At 43.3% G+C, this 20,193-nt stretch overlaps 1 protein-coding gene across 1 annotated transcript; it reads right to left on the bottom strand.

The window, feature by feature from the left end:
* Positions 1 to 7,435: 7,435 nt before the first annotated feature.
* On the bottom strand, positions 7,436 to 17,556 carry LOC119731776 (retinoschisin-like). The gene is made up of 5 exons (XM_038205044.1): positions 17,340 to 17,556; positions 8,837 to 9,148; positions 8,345 to 8,489; positions 8,056 to 8,224; positions 7,436 to 7,582 (listed from the first exon to the last, which is right to left on the bottom strand). Exons 1-5 carry the CDS (start codon positions 17,383 to 17,385, stop codon positions 7,436 to 7,438), a joined length of 819 nt encoding a protein of 272 aa, XP_038060972.1. The 5' UTR covers positions 17,386 to 17,556.
* Between the last annotated feature and the right edge of the window lie 2,637 nt (positions 17,557 to 20,193).

The following is a 20,193-nucleotide window of genomic DNA, read 5'->3' as shown; positions in this document are numbered from 1 at the left end:
CACATGTATGGAAAATGTAAGGATTATAACAAGTCATATGAAATATTATGAAATGAAATATGTATGTGTTACTAAACTCGAATCATATCGGATTGTTCCTCAAACTGACAGTTTTACAGCGCTGGCCATCTTTGTTTTAATATAGAAATAAATGCCCAATTAATTTTAAAGTGGCTCTATCTGCTGGTACACGTATTTCAAATTGATTTTAAGTTCGTTCAGATATGCTTTCGATGCAAACAGGTGACAGCCTATTCAGTATTTGAAGCCATTTTCTTCTTTCTGGTTGTTTACATGGGCAACTACCAGTACTAAGTAGACCATTTGACGCATTGCCCATGCCAGACAAAGTAAAATGATTAAAGACATAGTCCATCATTTGTATTAAATTTGTGCATTTTGTTCGTTTGAAGCAACAAAAGTGTTCAAAATCTAAAGAAGGGTACTGAACAACTAACCTAATGAAGTTTCAGCTCAGCTTCAGCTGTATATTCCGAAAAAACAGCATTCTAGGATCTCAATTTCAAATCAAAGTTGCTAAATCATGTTTTGAATTGTTTTGAATTGCAGCTTTACGCGATGTCGCGCACTATAGCTGATCCGACGAATGATAGCAATTAGGAACGGACATTTTAACACACGCAATTAAACAGGCCAGCAGATGGGAGACTTTGATAGCGGAAAAAAAGAGGCTTTGTTTTTACCAGTGTAGGCAAATCGATTTCACATACAGGCTTTCAACTTTTTCATATTGCAAAGACTACGGTTTCGCTCTGTGGTACAACTACCGTGGAAAGTCAAGGGCAACAGTTATAGCAATATCTCCGATACTTCTCCTTCGAACGGTTACTCGCAGGGTGACCGTAAGGTCAGAGCCAAATTCTGCTAAATGCGCATCAGAAATCTGGCAGATTTATCAAAAATCTGCCAAATTCCCCAGAATTACTCGAAATACACGATAAACACTTAAAATCATATGCAGATTGGTAGTATTGCCTTAATTAAGATTCAAATTACATAATAAACAATCTAGTCACATAAAGAAGTGACATAATTGGTAAATTTTGGGCAAAACGCAGATCCGGCCACGACGAAGTTCGTTTCCCAGTGAATTACCTCAGCACCTAGACCAGCCAACCTGTCCCATTATGCAAGGGTTTGTTTGAAAGGATTGAAGCTTTTTTAAACAAAATGGACACTTTTTTGTTCAAATTTGCTGTTTTTCTGTTAAATGACCATTTTTGCAGGATTCTGCAAGAAATCTGCCATAAAAATCCATTCTGTCAAATTTTCCGTCAAACTCGTTTTTTTAACAGAAATTCTGTCCAAATTAGCCGAAAATCGGCTAAAACGGTCACCGTGGTTACTCGCCTTTTGTACAGAGCCTTTGTAAACACTCATTGCTTCTGTTTTAATCAGATTTCCGTTTCATTGATTTGTTTCGATTAGTGAATGTTATTGCTTCGGGCACAAACAGTTTCGCCTTGAGAGCAGACTGGCTCCCGGTCCATACGTCATCGATACTGATTGTGGGGCGGAAACCAGCCTACCCCGACCGCGAAAACAGAAATTATTGTCTGGCAGTCAATAAGTCAAAATTGCAAAGTGATAATTCAAAAAATATACATGGGACGATTTGTTCGGTTGACGGCCTACTCATCAATTTATTGCTAGAAAATAGCAATTTAGAAAAGAATGCTCTTTTTTTGCTTCGGGTTGAAACTTGAAATAGCACGGAGTAAACATCTTTAATACAAAGCGAGCCAGTGTTAAATAGGCCTACTTATCTTGGTGCTTTACAGGGTGACCGTAAAGTGGCGCAATTCAAAAATCTGCCAGTTTCATCAAAAATCTGCCAAATTCCCCAGAATTACTCGAAATACACTGTAAACACTTAAAATTCACATGAAGATGTTGTAGTATTGCCTTTATTGTGGTTGAAATTACTAAACAATCTATAGCAACATCATGATGTTATGAAATTGCGAAATATTTCATGCTAAACTCCAGACAAAGACTCGGGGTCCCTGGCATGAAGTGAAGCGATTGTAATGCTCGGCAGTGTTGACTTCTTCGCCATATTGATTATTATATCGTCGTCGTAGTCGTAGAAATTAAAAAAACATATATGAAAAGAAAATATTGATATAGTATAGGACCGGGTAGTGCGATGCGCATTCTGTAGTAACCATAGCAATTTATGCCTGACCTATAGAAACCAGCATGTTGTAATAATGTAAACATTACCGACAATGAATCTTTGCAAGTTAGCGAGTGGCCCATGCATTCGTTATAAAAGGAAACACAAACAGACCTTCAAACTGAACTTCCACTTGACTTATATCTACGACGCAAGGATATTTAATAAATTTATATCAAACCAGTATGCAGCAGCTCTCTGTGTGCAGTTTTTTTAAGAAGACGTTCTTTGCTCTACACTCTTGCCTTAAAAGTTCCAGAATCATTTGCGTTTATGCCTAAAAAATAACCCCCCGAATTATTATTTTTTTTAAATGCTACGATTACAGATCGTACTGGTACAAAACAGGTCTTGATGCCTGTCATTTAGAAGAAATGAACAACAAATGTTGGCGATTTACAACGATCAGTCGATTGACTGATCGTTGGTGGAAATAAAGATATTGACGAAATCGTGTTTCGTGATCAAAATGTTTTGCAGTGTTTCTTTTTTATTGTTTTCTCGAAAGGTGCAATATCCACTTTTCGCGCAGAGTTCTGGAATACAAGTACTTTTTCCATAGCAGATTGCATCACATAACATTAAACTAAAAGTGAAATAGAATAGTACATGTAGATGTTTGAAATCGACCTCTAAACGCGAAAAGGAAGTCTTGTAAATGAATACAACTGATCATAAACGAAAGGTGCTGCTCAATCACGTAATTGATTAAACTGAAATGGAATCGAATGCTCTGGTAGCGAAAATGATAGCCTACGCGTGTTCAGAGCGATTCTCAAATTCAGACGTGAATTTTCAGAAGTGAAAGAACATTTTAGGAAATTGGCCGGGAAAACCTATACATTAAACAACTGACTTAAACCCATTGATGACCGTAATTATGCTGCTTTGAGATGAGGTCTGAAAGGGGAAAAAAGCCGTGAAGTAAAGCTTTTGTTGTTTTATTTTTTTTCTCGTAATAAATGGGTCGCTAACAATGCTTTTTTACGCAACGGGCCGGTCGTCAAAACCTTTCGTTGTAACAGGAATTTCGTACTGTCCGTTTTCGTCTTAAGCGAATTTTCCCCGTTTTGTGCACAATTTTGCCGGGCCCAAGATATGTGTTTGTTTAATTATAACCGGATTTCGTCCTAACCTTTTTCGCTATAACGGGAGCCGAATGTATTACGACATTTTAAGGCATACATGTCAACGACACATTCTTGCATTCCAATATTGAGGGCAAAGCATCGGTGCTGGGGAGGATTGATCGGTGAGCGTGACTCGTCGTGCGATAATCAATGTCTACTCAAGCTAAGAAACAGTCTAATGACGTGTCATATGATGGTCGCCATAGATACACATTGGCATCCCGAATGCATTCCCATCTCATTACATGCATTCTCTGGGTCTACAGCGTGTCCCAATTAACACTGTGCATGAAAAAGTCGCTATTTTTGCTCAAAAGGTGGGCACGCTGTTTAATCAAATTTTATATTATTTTAAAGTCTTTGGTCCTGTTTATAATTAGTGAAAATATCAAGAAAATCCATCACTGCAAATCACAGATATCGTTGATTTTGTAAGGCTAAATTATTTTCCTCCTACACAATAAGAATCCTGTGGTTACAGCAATATGGTTGCGAAGGGCGATTTCTAAAGGTTACGTAACGCTTTATTTTGAATGAAACTTCATGTAAACAGACATGTTCATGTTCAATTGGCGGGCGTAATCTTTGAAAATTAAATTCTCCCATTTGGAAGACCCTGTCTTCATGCAACTTTCAGGATTTATTTCCCTGATAATGATCCAAGTATGTGTTAAAAGTCGTTGTGATATAATCATTACTTTTCGTTGAAATTGGAAAAATAGGCCTCGCTGCGTGCAATTTTGAAAATTGTAACACTGGCGTGCGCAATATCTGTCAATCTTTTCAAGCCTCACGAATATTAATGAGGTTCCTATCCATTACGGTGTGCAGTAAACAATTGCATAAAAGCCTCCTTCACGGGTTGTTAACTAACAAATATCACCCTTTTTGCCGGCTTCCGTTGGTCGATACCGAGACCCACGCCGTGTCGTGCCAAGTGACGCAATGAATATGCTAATATGCCCGCCATCGTTGTGTGCCGCACCGAAATCGGTCAGCCGTAGCGCCTACGGGGCTTTGCTGAACAAAGCACATGGGGTAGGTACACAAATAATTGTTTTGATCGTCTTCGAAATTTCCTTAGAGATGGTTCAAAGGGTAACACTAGCGTCCGCATCAACAGATTAAGCAGAAATTTGGAATATACTTTGATTATGTAAGTGTTCAACTTTCGTGAAACTTGGGTAAATTCCTAGAAATTGGGATAAATACATACATTTGGGGAAGTTTTCGAACGATTTTTTCCAGACTTGAAGGTCAGCTTTGACAGTAACGTTTCGGCATCGATGACGGCGATTTTTTTCACTGACATGAAGTTTAGAATTTCTTCTTCAGTTAGAATGTAACATTTCAATCATACCGAGCATATGTTTTGGGGGTTCACGAATTTCCGTATGCTCTGTTACAGCGTCTTAGTACGTAACTGGATAAGCTTTCCTTGACAACGACCGACGCTTTGCCGTATCAACCATATGGCTGGTTTAGCTTAGGCTAATACATTTCGTCTGTCAAAGAAGTTTGTACACGATACACATTTGACCGTAATGAATTAAGTGAATGTTCCTTTCCTGCCAAAGCCACACGTACTTTGGCACACACTTCAAAATCCCAAAGCTTTCAACACCGGGAAATATAAAGTTAAATAGTGCAAGAATTTTTTCTAACAGTACAAATATAAATTACACCTTGCAAACATTACGGTTGCGAACATAAAGGCAAAATTATCAGCCCGTTCTGTATTCCAACTGCGATTTATATAATTAAGATTTTGCGATTATATCTTTGAGATAAAACCAGTCAGCTTACGCCAACCTCGTTCCCGGGGTCTACTTTCACCCTCTATACAAAAGTAGAAAGAACAGCTATAGTTGGAGCGTACTGCTCGACGCCATAGGGATGAGGTTGGTTGTACGCATTAATGTACAATGGGTGCCAAAGCAATTCAAGCCTTGTTCTCATCATGCATTGTGTACCACAATTTCAAAACCTGCAAACTGCTCCATATTTTATGATACAAATATTTTATTCTAGTTTTCTCTCTTCTTTTTGACTGCATAAAAAAAAATCAGGTTTTAAATTTCCTAACATTAACATTGCCCCCATAGACTTGTGTAAAGATCTCTGGCGTTTATCTTGGTCAGAATCGGCACATCTTGATATGCGCATGCGCAGTTTGATTATCCAAATGGGCTAATTACAGAACATGCATAATATTACGTTACACACATTACTCAAGCGCGTTCGACTCAATTGCACATTAATCAATACCGTTAAAAAATATTTAGGCCGACTTGTATTCATTCTTCTAAAGCTAATTCATTACATTTATAGACCTCTTGCATCTGACGTCACAGTTGAGTGCAGGTCTTCGTTCCTCTATGGCATGCATCAGTAGACACCTGTTCTTTTATTGTCACTGAATAACACAACTTTCCCCTGCGAGGGCGCACCGTGCAAGGGGTCTATTTAGTTGGTTAGATCATGAAACAACACCACGCTTTTATGATTCTTTTAATCTGCAGCAAGCTATCATATTCCAGACATTTAATGTTAAGGGCATACAGGATAATTTGCTCTTTATTTCCAATAATAATGAACACCACTACAAATCTATAGAATGATGTTCAAAACCCAACCTGTTGAAGTTTCAGCTCGGTAGATATACTTTTCGAGAAACCAGTGAAAACCATATAGGCCTACACAACCTCAATGTTAGGTTTTGCCCTTCACCGACGTACAAACACTATTAACCTCCCGAGTGACAGTTGGAAAACATCACTCGGGTGGGACTCGAACCACGACCTCCTGCTTTCTAGTACAGATGTCTTTCCACTCGACCACCGAGCTAAGCTGACGGGATCGGTTGGCTGGTTCGAATCTGATGTGCGTGTTGCAGCGGGTACCGCAATTAAACTATTCATAAGAGTTTCAATAGCAATCTTTATTTCCGTATAAACGAGACAACACATTTCTGTGCATTAGCTGTAAATAATAAGTGTTCCAAGCCGTGCCGCATGCTACACACGAAAACGGGTTTAACAAATTTACAATCTTTTTTTAAAATTGTTACAGAAACATTTTTACTTGAAAAATTTTTGCCGGCCGCAGAGGGCCAGCTTAATGTCCTCTTTTAAACATATCCCCTAACGGAATGACTGACTCACTAACTTTATCACAGACTTGTATTCGAGTCACCGAGTCCGAATCCGAGTCACGAGTCACAAAGGCCGAGTCACGAGTCCAAGTCACGAGTCACCTTTTAAAATATTGGAAATAAATTGTGAGGTATACTGCCAAAACCTCACAGTGTAAATGTTTCCATTTTCCACAGCTTTTCTCTAATTTAATTAAAGAACTGGAAATCTGCGTACAACATGTCCAATAAGGCAAGGCACCAGTGTCTAGGAAGGATAATCTTGTATCGAACACTTTAAAGCTTGCATTTATACGCAATATCAAGTGTGGACGCTTGGGTACATGTTTTGATACATTGATTTCCCACATTGTATCGGAAGGGAGCCACCCGCATGCGCTGTGTATGTACAGTCCTTAGATATAAGCGTTTCTTCTTTCTAATTTGTAGATGGGAAAACAGGGATTTGTGGCATTTGTGGTCGAATCACGAGTCACGCGGGTCGAGTCCGAGTCCGCAGGGTCGAGTCTGAGTCATTTATAATCATGACTCGAGTCCGGGTCCGAGTCACGAAAAATAGGACCGCAAGTCGGACTCGAGTCTGAGTACGAGTCACACAAGGTCTGCGTCACTCGGTCAACCACTCACCGACTGCATGTCCCTGGCGACTGAGACTGGTTGTAGACTGGACAAGTGTTATCATGTAGGATTACTCCATATAAACGCAAAATGAATGAGTTTAATGCGGCTCGTTCTGTACACTGCAGATGCATAAAAGACTTCCAGGGTGATAGCTATTTTGGATCAATTTAATAGAATTGTCTACGTTGTGGGAGCAGCATAGGCTTGCCTTGTTTGTGATTATTTTATCCTTTTTTCTTCATTGGACAACATTTGCAATCACCTTCACCTTTAGTTTTAAAATGTTACTAAGTGCTATACTATGACAGCGTAACGTTATCTAGAGCTGAATTAATTACGGCGACATCCAAGCAACTCCAATTTCACGGCAACACCAGTCTGCCAGGCAGTAGGCACAATGCGCACTACCGTCGCCACCACACTGTCATTAAACAGGTTAGTGACCGGGATGTCGGCATCAATGTTACCAATGAACACCTGAAATATAAAGGAACACAATACATGGCTCATTATGCATAACCTTTTGCATTACAATTTAACATTTTGACGAGAGGGCGATGCAATTATTATTTTTTGAAAACACGTCACCGGTATATTTAAAGTTATTTCACAGTTAATAATTTCTTTTGGAGCGTGGGGTGCTCCACTGGAAATTAAAAGCCTTACAATTTCACATGCTTTTAACTTATGGTATATTTGAGTTTTGGCAGCAAATATGTTACATCACCCCATGATTAATGCTCGTTGGTCTTTGTACAAACACGAGGCTGTCTATGGGGTTTACAAACTGAAATCTTTATGTCAAACGGCTGATATTTAGTCCCTGACGGGATTTTAGAATAGCAATATTTGTTTTTCTGTTTCCATGATCAATATTGCACATTCGAAACACGAAATGTATGTCAGCATATTAAACAGAATAGGACGCAACAAAACAAGGAAACATTTACCGTGATGTTTCCGTTTCCATCGGTCACTTTTTCATACCCAGCTGAGGGCTGCTTCTTATATGCCACCTGGTACTCCGTCACGTACCAATACCCGTAGCCTTGTGTGATCACCCCAGACACCACTGTACGTTCGACGAGGTCAACCTCGATCCAGGGATTGGTGTCGTTACTGTACATAGAATGAAGGGGGATGTGAATAAGTAATAGACACACACAGTGAGGTCACACTTCTAGATCCACCCATGGGAGGTACAATTTTATTGTAATTTGCTTCTCCTTAGAAACTTACTTCCTGTATAGCCATGCGAAATCGTTGTTGAGCCGTCCCTCCTTGGCCGGGAAAAAACCACTACTGGGGCAGGACGACGCCGTGATGCGATCATCAGGGATTGTCCCGTCCTCCATGCCGAGTGGCTCTGGACTCGAACACTCAGCTGTTGGTCAAACAAGAGCAAGCAATTAAATTTTCCAAAAAAAATATAAAGGCGGAAAGGCTTTCATTGTGACGGGGCCACCATGGCATGGTGACATCGTCGGGGGTTGAAACAGTGTCAGGACCTGATATGCGGCAACGCAGCTACAGTCAAAACTATCCATAGGAGTATTTTGAGTAGCGCCCTCAAGCGTTGTACGATGTCTCTACCCTCAACCCCCCCCCCAAAAAAAAAAATATTCCTGCGCCCCAACCTCCTCCCTCCAACCCCTGTTCTCCCCCCCCCCCCCCTCCTTCAGCGAGAACGAGCGAAGGAGGGTGGCGGAGTTAGGGAGTTTCGTAACTTACCAGCTGGGGTAGGTTCCATTCCTATGGTAGAATGACCAGCTGGGGTAGAATGACCAGCTGGGGTAGGTTCCTTCCCCATGGTAGTGTGACCAGCTGAGGTAAGTCCCATTCCCGTGGTAGTATGACCAGCCGGGGTAGGTTCCTTTCCAATCGTAGTATGACCAGATGGGGTTGGTTGCCTCCTTCCCGGGCATTGCTCCCGTATCTGTTGCATGACTTGCTTCATCCAGTCATCCGGATTATCAGGATCAGGTTCCGGCGGGGGACCGAAGTAACACACCCTCGCCTCATTCTCCACACCAGCAAAGAAGGCTTTGATTTAAGACATCAAAATCGATCGTCAATATCGTTATCATTGCCCTGTGAATACAGGTGGCTTATACTGGCTGAGAAGGTTTTCATTTTTCCAGCAATTTTCAAAACTTTCCGGACCGCGTTTTTGTTTTTTCATTTCGAAGTCGAAGTAGGCATTTCGGCGGCCTACTTCATATAAATACATGTATGTAAATGAATTCAAATACTAATAACTAATAACCAGAACTAATAACAATTAAGCATGGTAGACATTCTTGGTTATGAAACAACCATACACTCCGACGCACTCAAATTATCACAAATAGTCCTAACTAGTTTCAATGAAAACATAATTATTCAACAACTAAAGATTTTTTTCGAAAACGGGAGAAATCCTGGCTGTGTTGCTCTTGTGAATTTGGCGCTTTACCCGATTCAACATTCGCCAGGATAGTCCGATGAATCTGTGGATGCGTAACTCGCACCCACAGCCCTTATAGCTTTCCAATGGTTCGCCGATGAAGTCTTGTAATCGGTTTCCCAAAAAGTGTGACCGGGAACGGCAGGTGTGACAATGGCTTTAAGTGAAGCTAAAGTCGCACTCCCTGCTAGATATGGATCATGTCAGCGTTATCGTCGCACTCCCCATGAGTATCCCAGCTATCTAGGGGGAAAATTATTATCCTTCTAGCTAGCCAAATTCACATGCGGTGTATCCTTACGACGCCGAATCCGCCATGGACAACGACTCGGACACAGAGTTCGTATAAGATGTTGGCCCGTTTCTCCGAGTCCTTCAACTCAATGTTGAAGACTTGTCATCTCCCAAAAAAGACCTGATTGTATCCCTCTGCAACCAGCAAAAGATTGACGTCATCTGCCCAGGCCCATCGGCAACTCCGGGCACTAGGGAGCCCCAGTAAAAAATTACGGGGGCTGTGTTGGCTGTCCCTCGATGTCGAGGAAGATTAATTTTCAGATACTAGGTTGTCACGTCATTGGTGAGATCTCAATTGTGAAATCAGGCCGATCTGGGCGCGACAGAGACGGCCACAGATTGTACACACAAGTGAGTCATGTGGGTCACGATTGGGATTGCTCAGTTGGGAGGCTAATGCTTCATGCCGCCGTTGGCGTCGTGCCTCTGCTGCAGTTGCCCTCGCTGACTCCGACTTTTGCCCGGCTCCTACAGCAGCTCGCCAAGCCTTGCGGTCGGCGGCAAGCACTTCCCAGTTTCTGAAGGGGTTTGCAGTCTACGTTGGCTGTAACCAGATGTCGTTTCACCACGTCCAAATAACGAAGTTTCGGCCTGCCAATTGGACGTGGGCTGTCTTTCAGTTCGCCATACAAGACAGACTTTGGAAGGCGGCCTTCATCCATGCGAACCACATGTCCCACCCTCTTAAGTTGTTTCCGCAGCAGTGTGACTTCAATGCTTGGCAGCTGGGTACGAGAGAGCACCTCATTGTATGTAATGCGGTCGTCCCAAGTGATGTTCATGATTTGTCGCAGATGGCGTTGTTGAACTGCTTCCAGTCGCTTGATGTGTCGTTGATATAGTGTATATGTCTCAGCAGAGTACAGAAGACTAGACAGGACGGTTACACTGTACACTTTGCACTTGGTGGCAAGTTTGATTCCATGGCGGGACCAGACTCGCTTCTGCAGACGGGAAAAGGCTGTGCACGCAGAACCAATGCGTAGTGAGATTTCCCTGTCAGTGCTATTGTCATTGGAGATCATAATGCCCAGGCACCGGAAATGTTCAACAGCGTTGAGTTGTCCTCGGTTGGTGGTTATGTTCGGCATCACGTAAGCGGTGCCTGGAACAGGCTGATACAACAGCTCTGTCTTCTTTGTGTTTATTGATAATCCAAAAGCCTTGGAGGCTGCTGAAAAGGTGTCTATGATTCGTTGTAATGCGGCTTCGGAGTGGGCCACAAAGGCCGAGTCATTAGCATACAGGAGATCAGTAATACGGACGTGATGCAACTTTGTCTTGGCTTTTAAGCGGGAGAGGCTGAAGAGATTTCCATCAGAGCGGGTCGTCAGATATGCTCCATCTGTGATGTCATGGGAGCTGACCTCCAGGACCGCAGCGAGAAAAAGTGTGAAAAATGTTGGGGCAAAAACACAACCTTGTTTCACACCGTGGTCAATTTTGAAGGGTTCTGAGGTGGCACCGCCCATGGAACCTGACCGTTCATCCCGTCATGGAAGCTGCGGATGATGTTGATAAGTTTTGCTGGACATCCGCATTTCTCCAACAGTTTCCACAATGCTAGGTGGTTAATAACACTGTCGAAGGCTTTAGAGAAGTCAACAAAACACATGTACAATGGTCTTCTTTGCTCAATGGACTTCTCTTGCAACTGATGGAGAGTGAAGATGATGTCAGTTTAATACGCCCCTATTGGGTCTAAAGCCACACTGAGATTCATGCAGCACGTCATTGGCAATTCTATGCAGACGTTTCAGAATAATTTTTGCCAAGATATTTCCAGCAATTGACAGGAGTGCTATGCCACGATGGTTCCCACAATCACGCCTATCACCTTTGTTTTGGTAGATTGACGCAATTACTGCGTCTTTGAAGTCTTGCGGTACAGTTCCATGGACCCAGATACATTTGAAGAGCCCGAGAAGATTATGGTGAAGTTTGTCTTCACCATACTTGTAGACCTCTGCCGGAATGCTGTGTCAAGGCCAGGTGCCTTCCAGTTTCCCATGCTTTTCACGGCAGTTTGGACTTCGTTGAGTGTAGGAGGTTTTTTTAGTTATGGAGGTTGTGGAGGATCAGCCACCAAGTCCAAGATGACATTGTTTACAGTTGATGGTCTGCTGTGCAAGGTGCTAAAGTGGTCCCTCCAACGGTCCAGGATGTCTTTTTTGTTGGTGTAAACTGTTTTTCCGTCGCAGGACAGAACAGGGTGATTTGATGTCTGCCTTGGGCCGTGGATGCGTTTTAGCTCCTAGTGGAATCCCCGCAGATTATTCATGTCATGCAGCTGTTGCAGCTCAATGGCTTTGTTTGCCCACCAAGAGTCTTCCATCCTTCGTAGCTTTTGCTGTAGTTGGGCTTTCAACTGGTTGAAGTTAGAAACAGCTTCAGAGGAGCTGTTGGAGCTGAGCTTCGCATTGTGAGCTATGCGGGTTTCATGCAGCAGGTTGTTCATTTCAGCGTCGTTTTCGTCAAACCAATCAGCATGTCTTCGTGTGGGTGTCCCAAAACTGATCTAGAGGCGTCGTAGACCTTCCCTTTCAAGACAGACCAGTGATCCTCAACCTCAAGCTGTGGACTGATGTCATCCGCAAAGTTCTCATTGAGAGCGTTGGATAATGCTTGACAGCTCCATTGATCCTGCAGTTTTTGGATGTCAAGCTGTCTTGGGGGTTTAGACGCAGTCTTCAATCTTTGCTGGTGAATGTGCAGAGAGAGCTTTGATCTGATGAGAACATGATCTGTGTGGCAGTCTGCTCCTCGCATAGCCCGGGTGATACGAAAATCATGTATATCAGATCTCCGGGTTAACACAAAATCGATAAGGTGCTATTTCTTGGATCGAGGGTGCATCCACGAGAAGATCCGTTTGTCATCAGGAGTCCTGAAAAATGTGTTTGTGATAGCTAGGTGGCATTCTGTGCACATTGATAGCAGCAGTTCACCAATTGAATTACAGTTACCACGTCCGAATTTCCCAAGGACTGTATCCCATGTCTTGAAGTCTCCTCCAACTCTGGCATTAAAATCACCAAGCACGAGTATTTTGTCAGTCCTTGGAACAGAGTGGACGGCTTTGTTCAGATCTGAGTATAAGTGGACTTTTTCTGAATCAGGACCGGATCCATTGTGGGGCATATAGGCCTACGGATAGCAGAGTGACAGAAGATGCCTTGCTAATTGGAAGGCGTAGTGAGATTAGCCTGTCCGATGTGCTAGTTGGCTGTTCTGCCATTCGATCTGCGATCTGGTTAGCAACGGCACAAGCAACTCCAGATGTTCCTTTTCTCTGGTCAGAGGTGGTTCCAGACCAGAAGAACGTGTGGGTTTTCTCTTGGAGTTTGCCTGTATCATTGAGGCGTACTTCTGAGAGTGCTGCCATGCCAATTCGATATTTGTCAAGTTCCTTCGCAATAAGTGCTGAGCGTCTCCTAGGCCGGTCAGGACGATCAAGTATTGTGCGAACATTCCAAGAACCAATCACGATATGTTTATTCTTCATCTTTTCCCCACAGGTTGGAGCCCCGCTGGCCGTGGGATGCCAGCCAGGGGAAGAAGGGCATGCCTTGTTTAGCCCACCTTTTCTAGGGCCGTCCTCAGATTGAGGCAGGCGGGCCTCCCTAAAAAGGGCCGCCTGGTCACCAGAGAAGGACCTCATCCGTTCGATGCCCAAAGCGAGCGGAAGCAACCATCATTCTCCAGCCGCTCGCGTGCAGAGATTTGGCTGCCAGCTTCCAGCCGCTCAAGCCTGCCAGCGTCGCCTTATCTCCATCGCCGCGAGGCTTAAATTTATGTGTGACGGAACTGATGTCGTTGTTCCTATGATGGTGTCTGGAGCCTGCGCTGTTACCATTTCACCCATGTTTGGGGGTTTGAAATCAGGCGGGCTGCCTTCCATGGCTGACGAGTCCCACCTGCCCGCCAAATTCACCTGTGGTGTATCCTTACGACCCCGAATCCGCCATGGGCAGCGACTCGGACACAGAGTTCGTTTAAGATGTTGGCCCGTTTCTCCAAGTCCTTCCACTCAATGTTGAAGACCTGTCATCTCCCCAAAAAAGACCTGATTGTATCCCTCTGCAACCAGCAAAAGATTGACGTCATCTGCCCAGGCCCATCGGCAACTCCGGGCACTAGGGAGCCCCAGTACAAACTACGGGGGCACACCACAAGAAAAATACACTTATGTGTAATTTTTACGCTTTTGGGGGAGGAGGGCCTGTGTCCCGGCCCCCTTGGCGACGGGCCTGCATCTGCCTCCGGGAAACACATGCCAGATCTGAAGATCCAAATCCAGGCTTATCATCGCCCACTTTGACCTCATTGCAGCCTTTCGCCATGAAAAAAAAATCCGCTTCAACATCACTGATGCATCGCTTGTAACCTCTGCGACGTCATATCTGTTGCGCGATCACGAATATCTATAAGCCTCCTTTCACAGCATGGACAAGTTACGCTGCCTTACCTATTCTGTCGCACCATGCTATTTATATGGGCGACTTCAATAGCCACCTAGCCATCTAGAGATACAACATCAACGACAGCAAATAGGCGAATAGCTCACGGAATGGTCCAACCATGCAAACAGTGCCTGGTACTGTTTGGTGAGCTAATGCGGAAACGCCTTGAACGTCCTCCCTAGCACTATGCTACTCCGTGTGGGCAAACTCTGCACACTGTAGGTTGGTGGAAGTACAACTCAACACAACAATGAGACTCCGGATAAACTCCACAGCCATCCGCTCTACCAACCCTGAATGGTTGCCGGTTCTGTGCAATATATCGCACTCCCTCACATCCGCCGCAGAGCGAAACCGCCAAGTTCCTGTCAAGGATCGCTACCAAAACACTTTTAATTTCCAGGATATCAACCATCCTCCCAGACAGCGACTACCATCTCATAAACTTATTTGGACCATCCCTGGAACAACCTATGATATCTACCAACATTGACGTTGGAATGAGACAGGAGCAGCCCGAGAACAAGGAGCTGATCGCCGATCCTACTGTTCGACTACCTGGTATAGACCTCCCACGCAACCTCTGGACCAAGTTAAAGCAGACCCTGCAGGGCTACCATCCGTATAGGTGGAACATACAGCAATGTACCCCCTTGCTGTACATGTGGTCCTCAGGAGACAATGGAACATGTCGTGGAGGAGTGCCCTCTTCAGTGGCGGCCTAGTGATCAGCACTTCATCTCGCAGACGACAAGGCGGTGACGTGGTTTTGCGAGGCAACCATTGGCAAATAACATTCGGGGCAACAACATTCGAGGAGAGCAGGGCGGCTTAAAGCCGCCTTTTCATTTGTGCGTCTTGTTTATCCGTATACCACATACTTCGTTGCGTATGCTTGGCGTATGCGTTTCATATTTCGGCCACGAAAAACCGATCACACTATGTAATAACACGTCCTATGTAATGACACATGTGACTCAATCGTCCCTCGGAAACACTTCGACGGATAAATGCGTAACGGATCAGAAGCGCCGATCAAAAATAAGGTGGCTAAAGCCCCTGTCACACTTTCGCGTATCCTAATTCCTTATTAGTTCCTTATCAAAATTTTTCAACACGCAGCCGTATGCTCAAAACATCGAATTTATTTTAATACTTTGTCTTATGTGCGACGCACATCTAGCGTACAAGTAACGAATTCAGCGCATCCATTGCGTATGAGATGCGTATGAGTTGCGTATGCAGTGCACAACATTATTTTTCGGGCTGCGAATAGGTCAGTATGCAGTGCGCATGCTGAGCGTATTCCGGACGCACCCGACTTATGACGACCGCAAGCCTGACGCAATACGTCGGCATTCGCTATGAGTTCGTTCAGCGTGCGTTGTATCTGCGCTGCATCCCCCACGAACGCATAGCATACTCGTACCGTGCTCGACCGATGCGGGACCGATGCGCTGCGTATTTATAACTTATGACCTGCGTAACAGCGTACGCAGCGTAGTTTTGTGCATGCTCAAAACTATCCGGCGTACTGGGCCGTACCATGCGTATGCCTGCGTACATAAAACTTACACAAAACGATAGAGATGCATATGAGGTGCGTATTGTGCGAAGGACTGCGTATGAAAAAAATGTCAATGCGCAACTCATAAGGAATTAAGATACGCAGTAGTGTGACAGGGCCCTTAGGTCATGATTGTAGTAGTCGTAGTGCGCACGGAGAAGCTTTGGCCTAGGGTCACTGGTCCGACAAAATCTTATTTAAAGATGTATTAGGCTCTGCTACACGTACTCTTCAACAAATCTGGGGTTTTTTTTCTACAAGCAAAATTTCAACTTGCACAGTTACTAAAGGTACTTTTAATTTATTTTATTTTCAGTGACTGCAACAATTCAGAAACAAGGCTTTCATGTTCTGGTTGCGCACAAGCATCCAACCTACAAGTCAGTAAACTGGATTCTGTCCCTATATTTTCGACCCTGATGGGGGCGGGATCCACTCTGTCCTGTCTGAACTGATTTTTGTTTTGTCGGGTATCGCAAAACTGTTATAGAAATATGGCAATTTAGAAAGGGAATCTAGTAATCGGGACTTAACTCTTAAATAGCACGGACAATGCTCTCGCCGTTAAAGGGGGCCGCCGTGAGTGTTTACAGTGATAGCTTGTTCGGTTTGGTCTATTCCAAATGCAACGCTAATCTACTGGGGGCCGAGTACCGAACAGGTGTTGTTTTTTAGGCTTGCGGCGAGCATCGATGGGGCCTACGGTAACATCCCTCCCGGATAGCGTGCCCCGTCAGTGATATACGCGTAGTGGAACGACGAATGAGAGAAGATTCCTTTTTTTTTAAATTGAGCTCAGTAACTAAGGAAATTCCAGTGAGGATAATAAAAGTACTCTCCGTGTTTTTCTGAGTTTTACCCGTATTTTCGATATTTAATTTTTTTTTGCAATATAATGTACGTTTAAATGAAACAGAACGGAACAATCGGTTAATGAGGAGCACATCAGAGCATACTGTCCAAAACCTGAAGTTTCCCCTGGTTTTTTTTTAAACCCTCACAAACTAAAATAAATATAAAATATTTTTGTTTTCTTGTCAATCTTATACTTATTCTTTTCACACGGTTTGGAAAAAACCAACAACGTTAAAAAAGCAGTGATAAATATGTAAACGGTTTCTCAACTTCAGTGGGACAGTAATTATTTGATAGGTACATAATATACCTCCCGTATATCCATCGTTGTGCTAAGAAAATTCCCACTCTCTGTGCTTAGATTTACTAACAAAATATGTTATATTATTAGCACAGTTTTTGGATGTCAAAATTTCCAATAAATTTTGTTCCAGAAAATTCAATATCTAAATTCATATTTATAATCAAGCTTTGCAAACACAGGCGAACAAACTGATATGAGGAGTGAAATGGACTATTCATACCGTCGTCCGTTATGAGCTATGAGACTGCAAATACGTTGGTGGTATAGCGTCTGAAAAAGTCATCATAAAATCTCAAGCCTACCTGCCATTGCTGACAGCATAAGAACCAAAGCTGCTGCTCCGTTCATTCTCCAAGATGCAGTGAAATACGATGCAATAATCCGTTAGGTTGGTCGTATTTATCGACCACAACAACTCAAACTTTCATCAACGCACGGTTAGCCTTTGCGCAAAAAGCCTTAACTTGGAATCAAGCACGAAACGTTGCTGCTACTCCATCCATCCTCGCAGAAGCAATGATCGAGAAGCCGTTAGCTTGATCGTATATCACCGAGTATACGGCTATATTATAACTCTATGTTCTATACCCATGAAACCAGCTTGCCTCATCAACAGCTACGCAGACCACCGAACACGGTGACGTCATTGCCAGCCAATCAGGTAAGCGCGCAGATGTAAACTGCTCCGATTGGCTGGTCAACACACTACACTATGGGGCGCTGCTCAAGATACAGATGTACATCATTTGTAATATTATAGCTCTTTATACCAAAGGTCTCAAAGCGCACTTCACGATACGTACGTGAAAATGGCAGATTTACAGCTTTTGTACTTTAAATTTCCAGTGATATATCTCAAATCCCGATTTGTTTTGTTGCTCACAGAGAAAGAGTGGCAGAGAATGATCCAATGGCCCCGGAGTTCTCTAGTGTTCATTGAACAACTCATAAAATCTTTGCTCATATTAAATGAGTTTAAGCTAGCGAGGGCGCTCTAGCCAAAATATGGTATTTGCAAAAGTTTGCATTTTTGTGAATAAGTGTTCACTTCACACTTGTGGTGCAGGGTGACCGCTGAACACGAGATGATGTAATCAAAGGCAATCATCTGTGAACGCCAAAGTCCCCATGGGCGTCGCGACGGGGGGGGGGGGGGGGGGGGGGGGGGGGGGGCGGGGGGGGGGGGGGCGCTTGCCCAAACCCATGAAAAAGCAACCCAAAAGGAAGAACAAGAGAAAAGACGAGTTGCGGATTCATATTGCTGTTAATTTAATGCACATTTTAATAACAACATGAGCGTCCGCAGGGCGTGTCGATGGGGGTGCAGTGGATAAAATGTCCCCGCCCACCCTCAAAAAAAGTATGAATTAAGAATATGACAGAGAAGGTACAAGAATTTAGAACTTTGGAAATCGCCACCATTGGTGCGTATGAGACGGATTACACAAAGGCTTATGCGTACTCAGTGACAACAAAAATACAAAGCCGTCAGTATCAGTATATTTTTATGCTGGCTTTGCGCTTCACTGAACTATACAACTGAAAGTGAAAAGAATAGCTGAACTAAATAGATTTCCATTGATGCCTAGTTGTAAATGGGCGAGAAGAAGACAAGGCAGAAAGCTTGAAATTACTGTGCCTTTTTTTGGTACTTTCCCGGAGTTGCTCAATCATCAGCCTGTGGTCATACTTCTCCAAGCCCTCCTTAAGCATTTTCCATTTTCTTCTGTTTGTCACCCTACTCCGTGCTGCCGTGTTCATGTATGTGGTGATTTCATCTCTCCATCTCCTTTGTCTACCTCTTCTTCTTCTGCCTGTCCTTGGTTACCATTCTGTGAGTCTCTTTGTCCATCTGTTGTCTTGTCTTCTTGCTAGGTGCCCTGCCCATCTCCATTTCATTTCCTTGATCTTTTCTATGATATCTTTGACCTTTGTTTTCTGTCTTACGTAGGTATGTCTGATTTTGTCCTGTTATGATAGATTGAGCATTCTCCTTTCCATGGTACTTTTTGCGTCAAGATGTCTCTGCCCCATAAGTCATTGTCATTTGGACATGCGTATATCGTAGATTTTTCCTATAAATGATACTGGAATTTTCTGGTCGATTATTATTTCTTTGTACCTTCCAAAACATCTCCATCCTCCCTTGATCCTAATTTGTACTTCTTCCGTGGTGTGTTTGACTAATTATATTTTAACTGTCATTTTCTCTGTCAAATGACCCTCTATTGCTATTTCTTCCGTTGTCTCAAAGTTTGTCATGAATTTGTACTATACAGGGTCGATCAGAAAAAAACGAAACCGAGATATTACTGCTAACTGGAACAGAAATTGGGCACATGTGAATCAAAGGGAGATATCCTCTGTTCGGGTTGAATCTCCTCTTTAAAATTACACCCTTGTCATGTCATTACATTCACGGTTGACTGAGCAGTGACCAGTTTTATGAAAGGGTCTATTTAGCGACTTGCGCCACTTTTCAGTTGTGTCAATTGTCAAAGAGTGAAAGGCTATGGTTGCCAATCAAGGCAGGTGGGGAAAAAAGAAATTTCACCATGAAAAGTGGCGCAAGTCTCTAAATGGACCCTTTCATAAAATTGGTCACTGTTCAATCAACCGTGAATGTAAGGACATGATCAGGGTGTCATTTTAAAGAGGAGATTCAATTCTAACAGAGGATATCTCCCTTTGATTCACATGTGCCCTACTTCTGTTCCAATTAGCAATAATATATCGGTTTCGTTTTTTTTTAATCCACACTGTACATGACTTGTATTTTTGGGCCCCGTGCAGACGAAACGCCCTCAACGGATACAAAGGGAAGTTTGACCACAGCACGTGCGAGGAACGCATTGCCAACGCAAGGGCGGATCCAGAACACAATTTTTTTGGGAAGGGATTTTTTGGCCCCCCCCCCCCCCCCACAAAAAAAAGTGTGTCCTATTTACTGGAGTCCACCCTTGAATCGTTCTTATATGGACGTACTTTAATAAGTTAGACTTCCTTATCAGGATCCAACCAACCGCCTTTCGTCAAGTTCGCCGCAACATGAACAAAATTACACCATAAAAGACACTCTTTGAATTCTCTTAAAAATACTTATATATTTTTTATTCTGTGTTCCGGTTACATCACTTTAAATGATTACTGTTGGGC

The sequence above is a fragment of the Patiria miniata genome, unplaced genomic scaffold, assembly GCF_015706575.1.
Source record: "Patiria miniata isolate m_02_andy unplaced genomic scaffold, ASM1570657v1 HiC_scaffold_1, whole genome shotgun sequence".
NCBI lineage: Eukaryota > Metazoa > Echinodermata > Asteroidea > Valvatida > Asterinidae > Patiria > Patiria miniata.
This window is presented reverse-complemented; position numbering and strand designations above follow the sequence as displayed.

Bases quoted from the DNA above. Each gene is read 5' to 3' on its own strand.
- LOC119731776 (XM_038205044.1), bottom strand. From the start codon at position 17,385: ATGAACGGAGCAGCAGCTTTGGTTCTTATGCTGTCAGCAATGGCAG. The intron at 9,149-17,339 runs GTAGGCTTGAGA...CTTAAATCAAAG, and splicing joins TATGCTGTCAGCAATGGCAG to CCTTCTTTGCTGGTGTGGAG. The intron at 8,225-8,344 runs GTAAGTTTCTAA...TTCTATGTACAG, and splicing joins TTCGCATGGCTATACAGGAA to TAACGACACCAATCCCTGGA.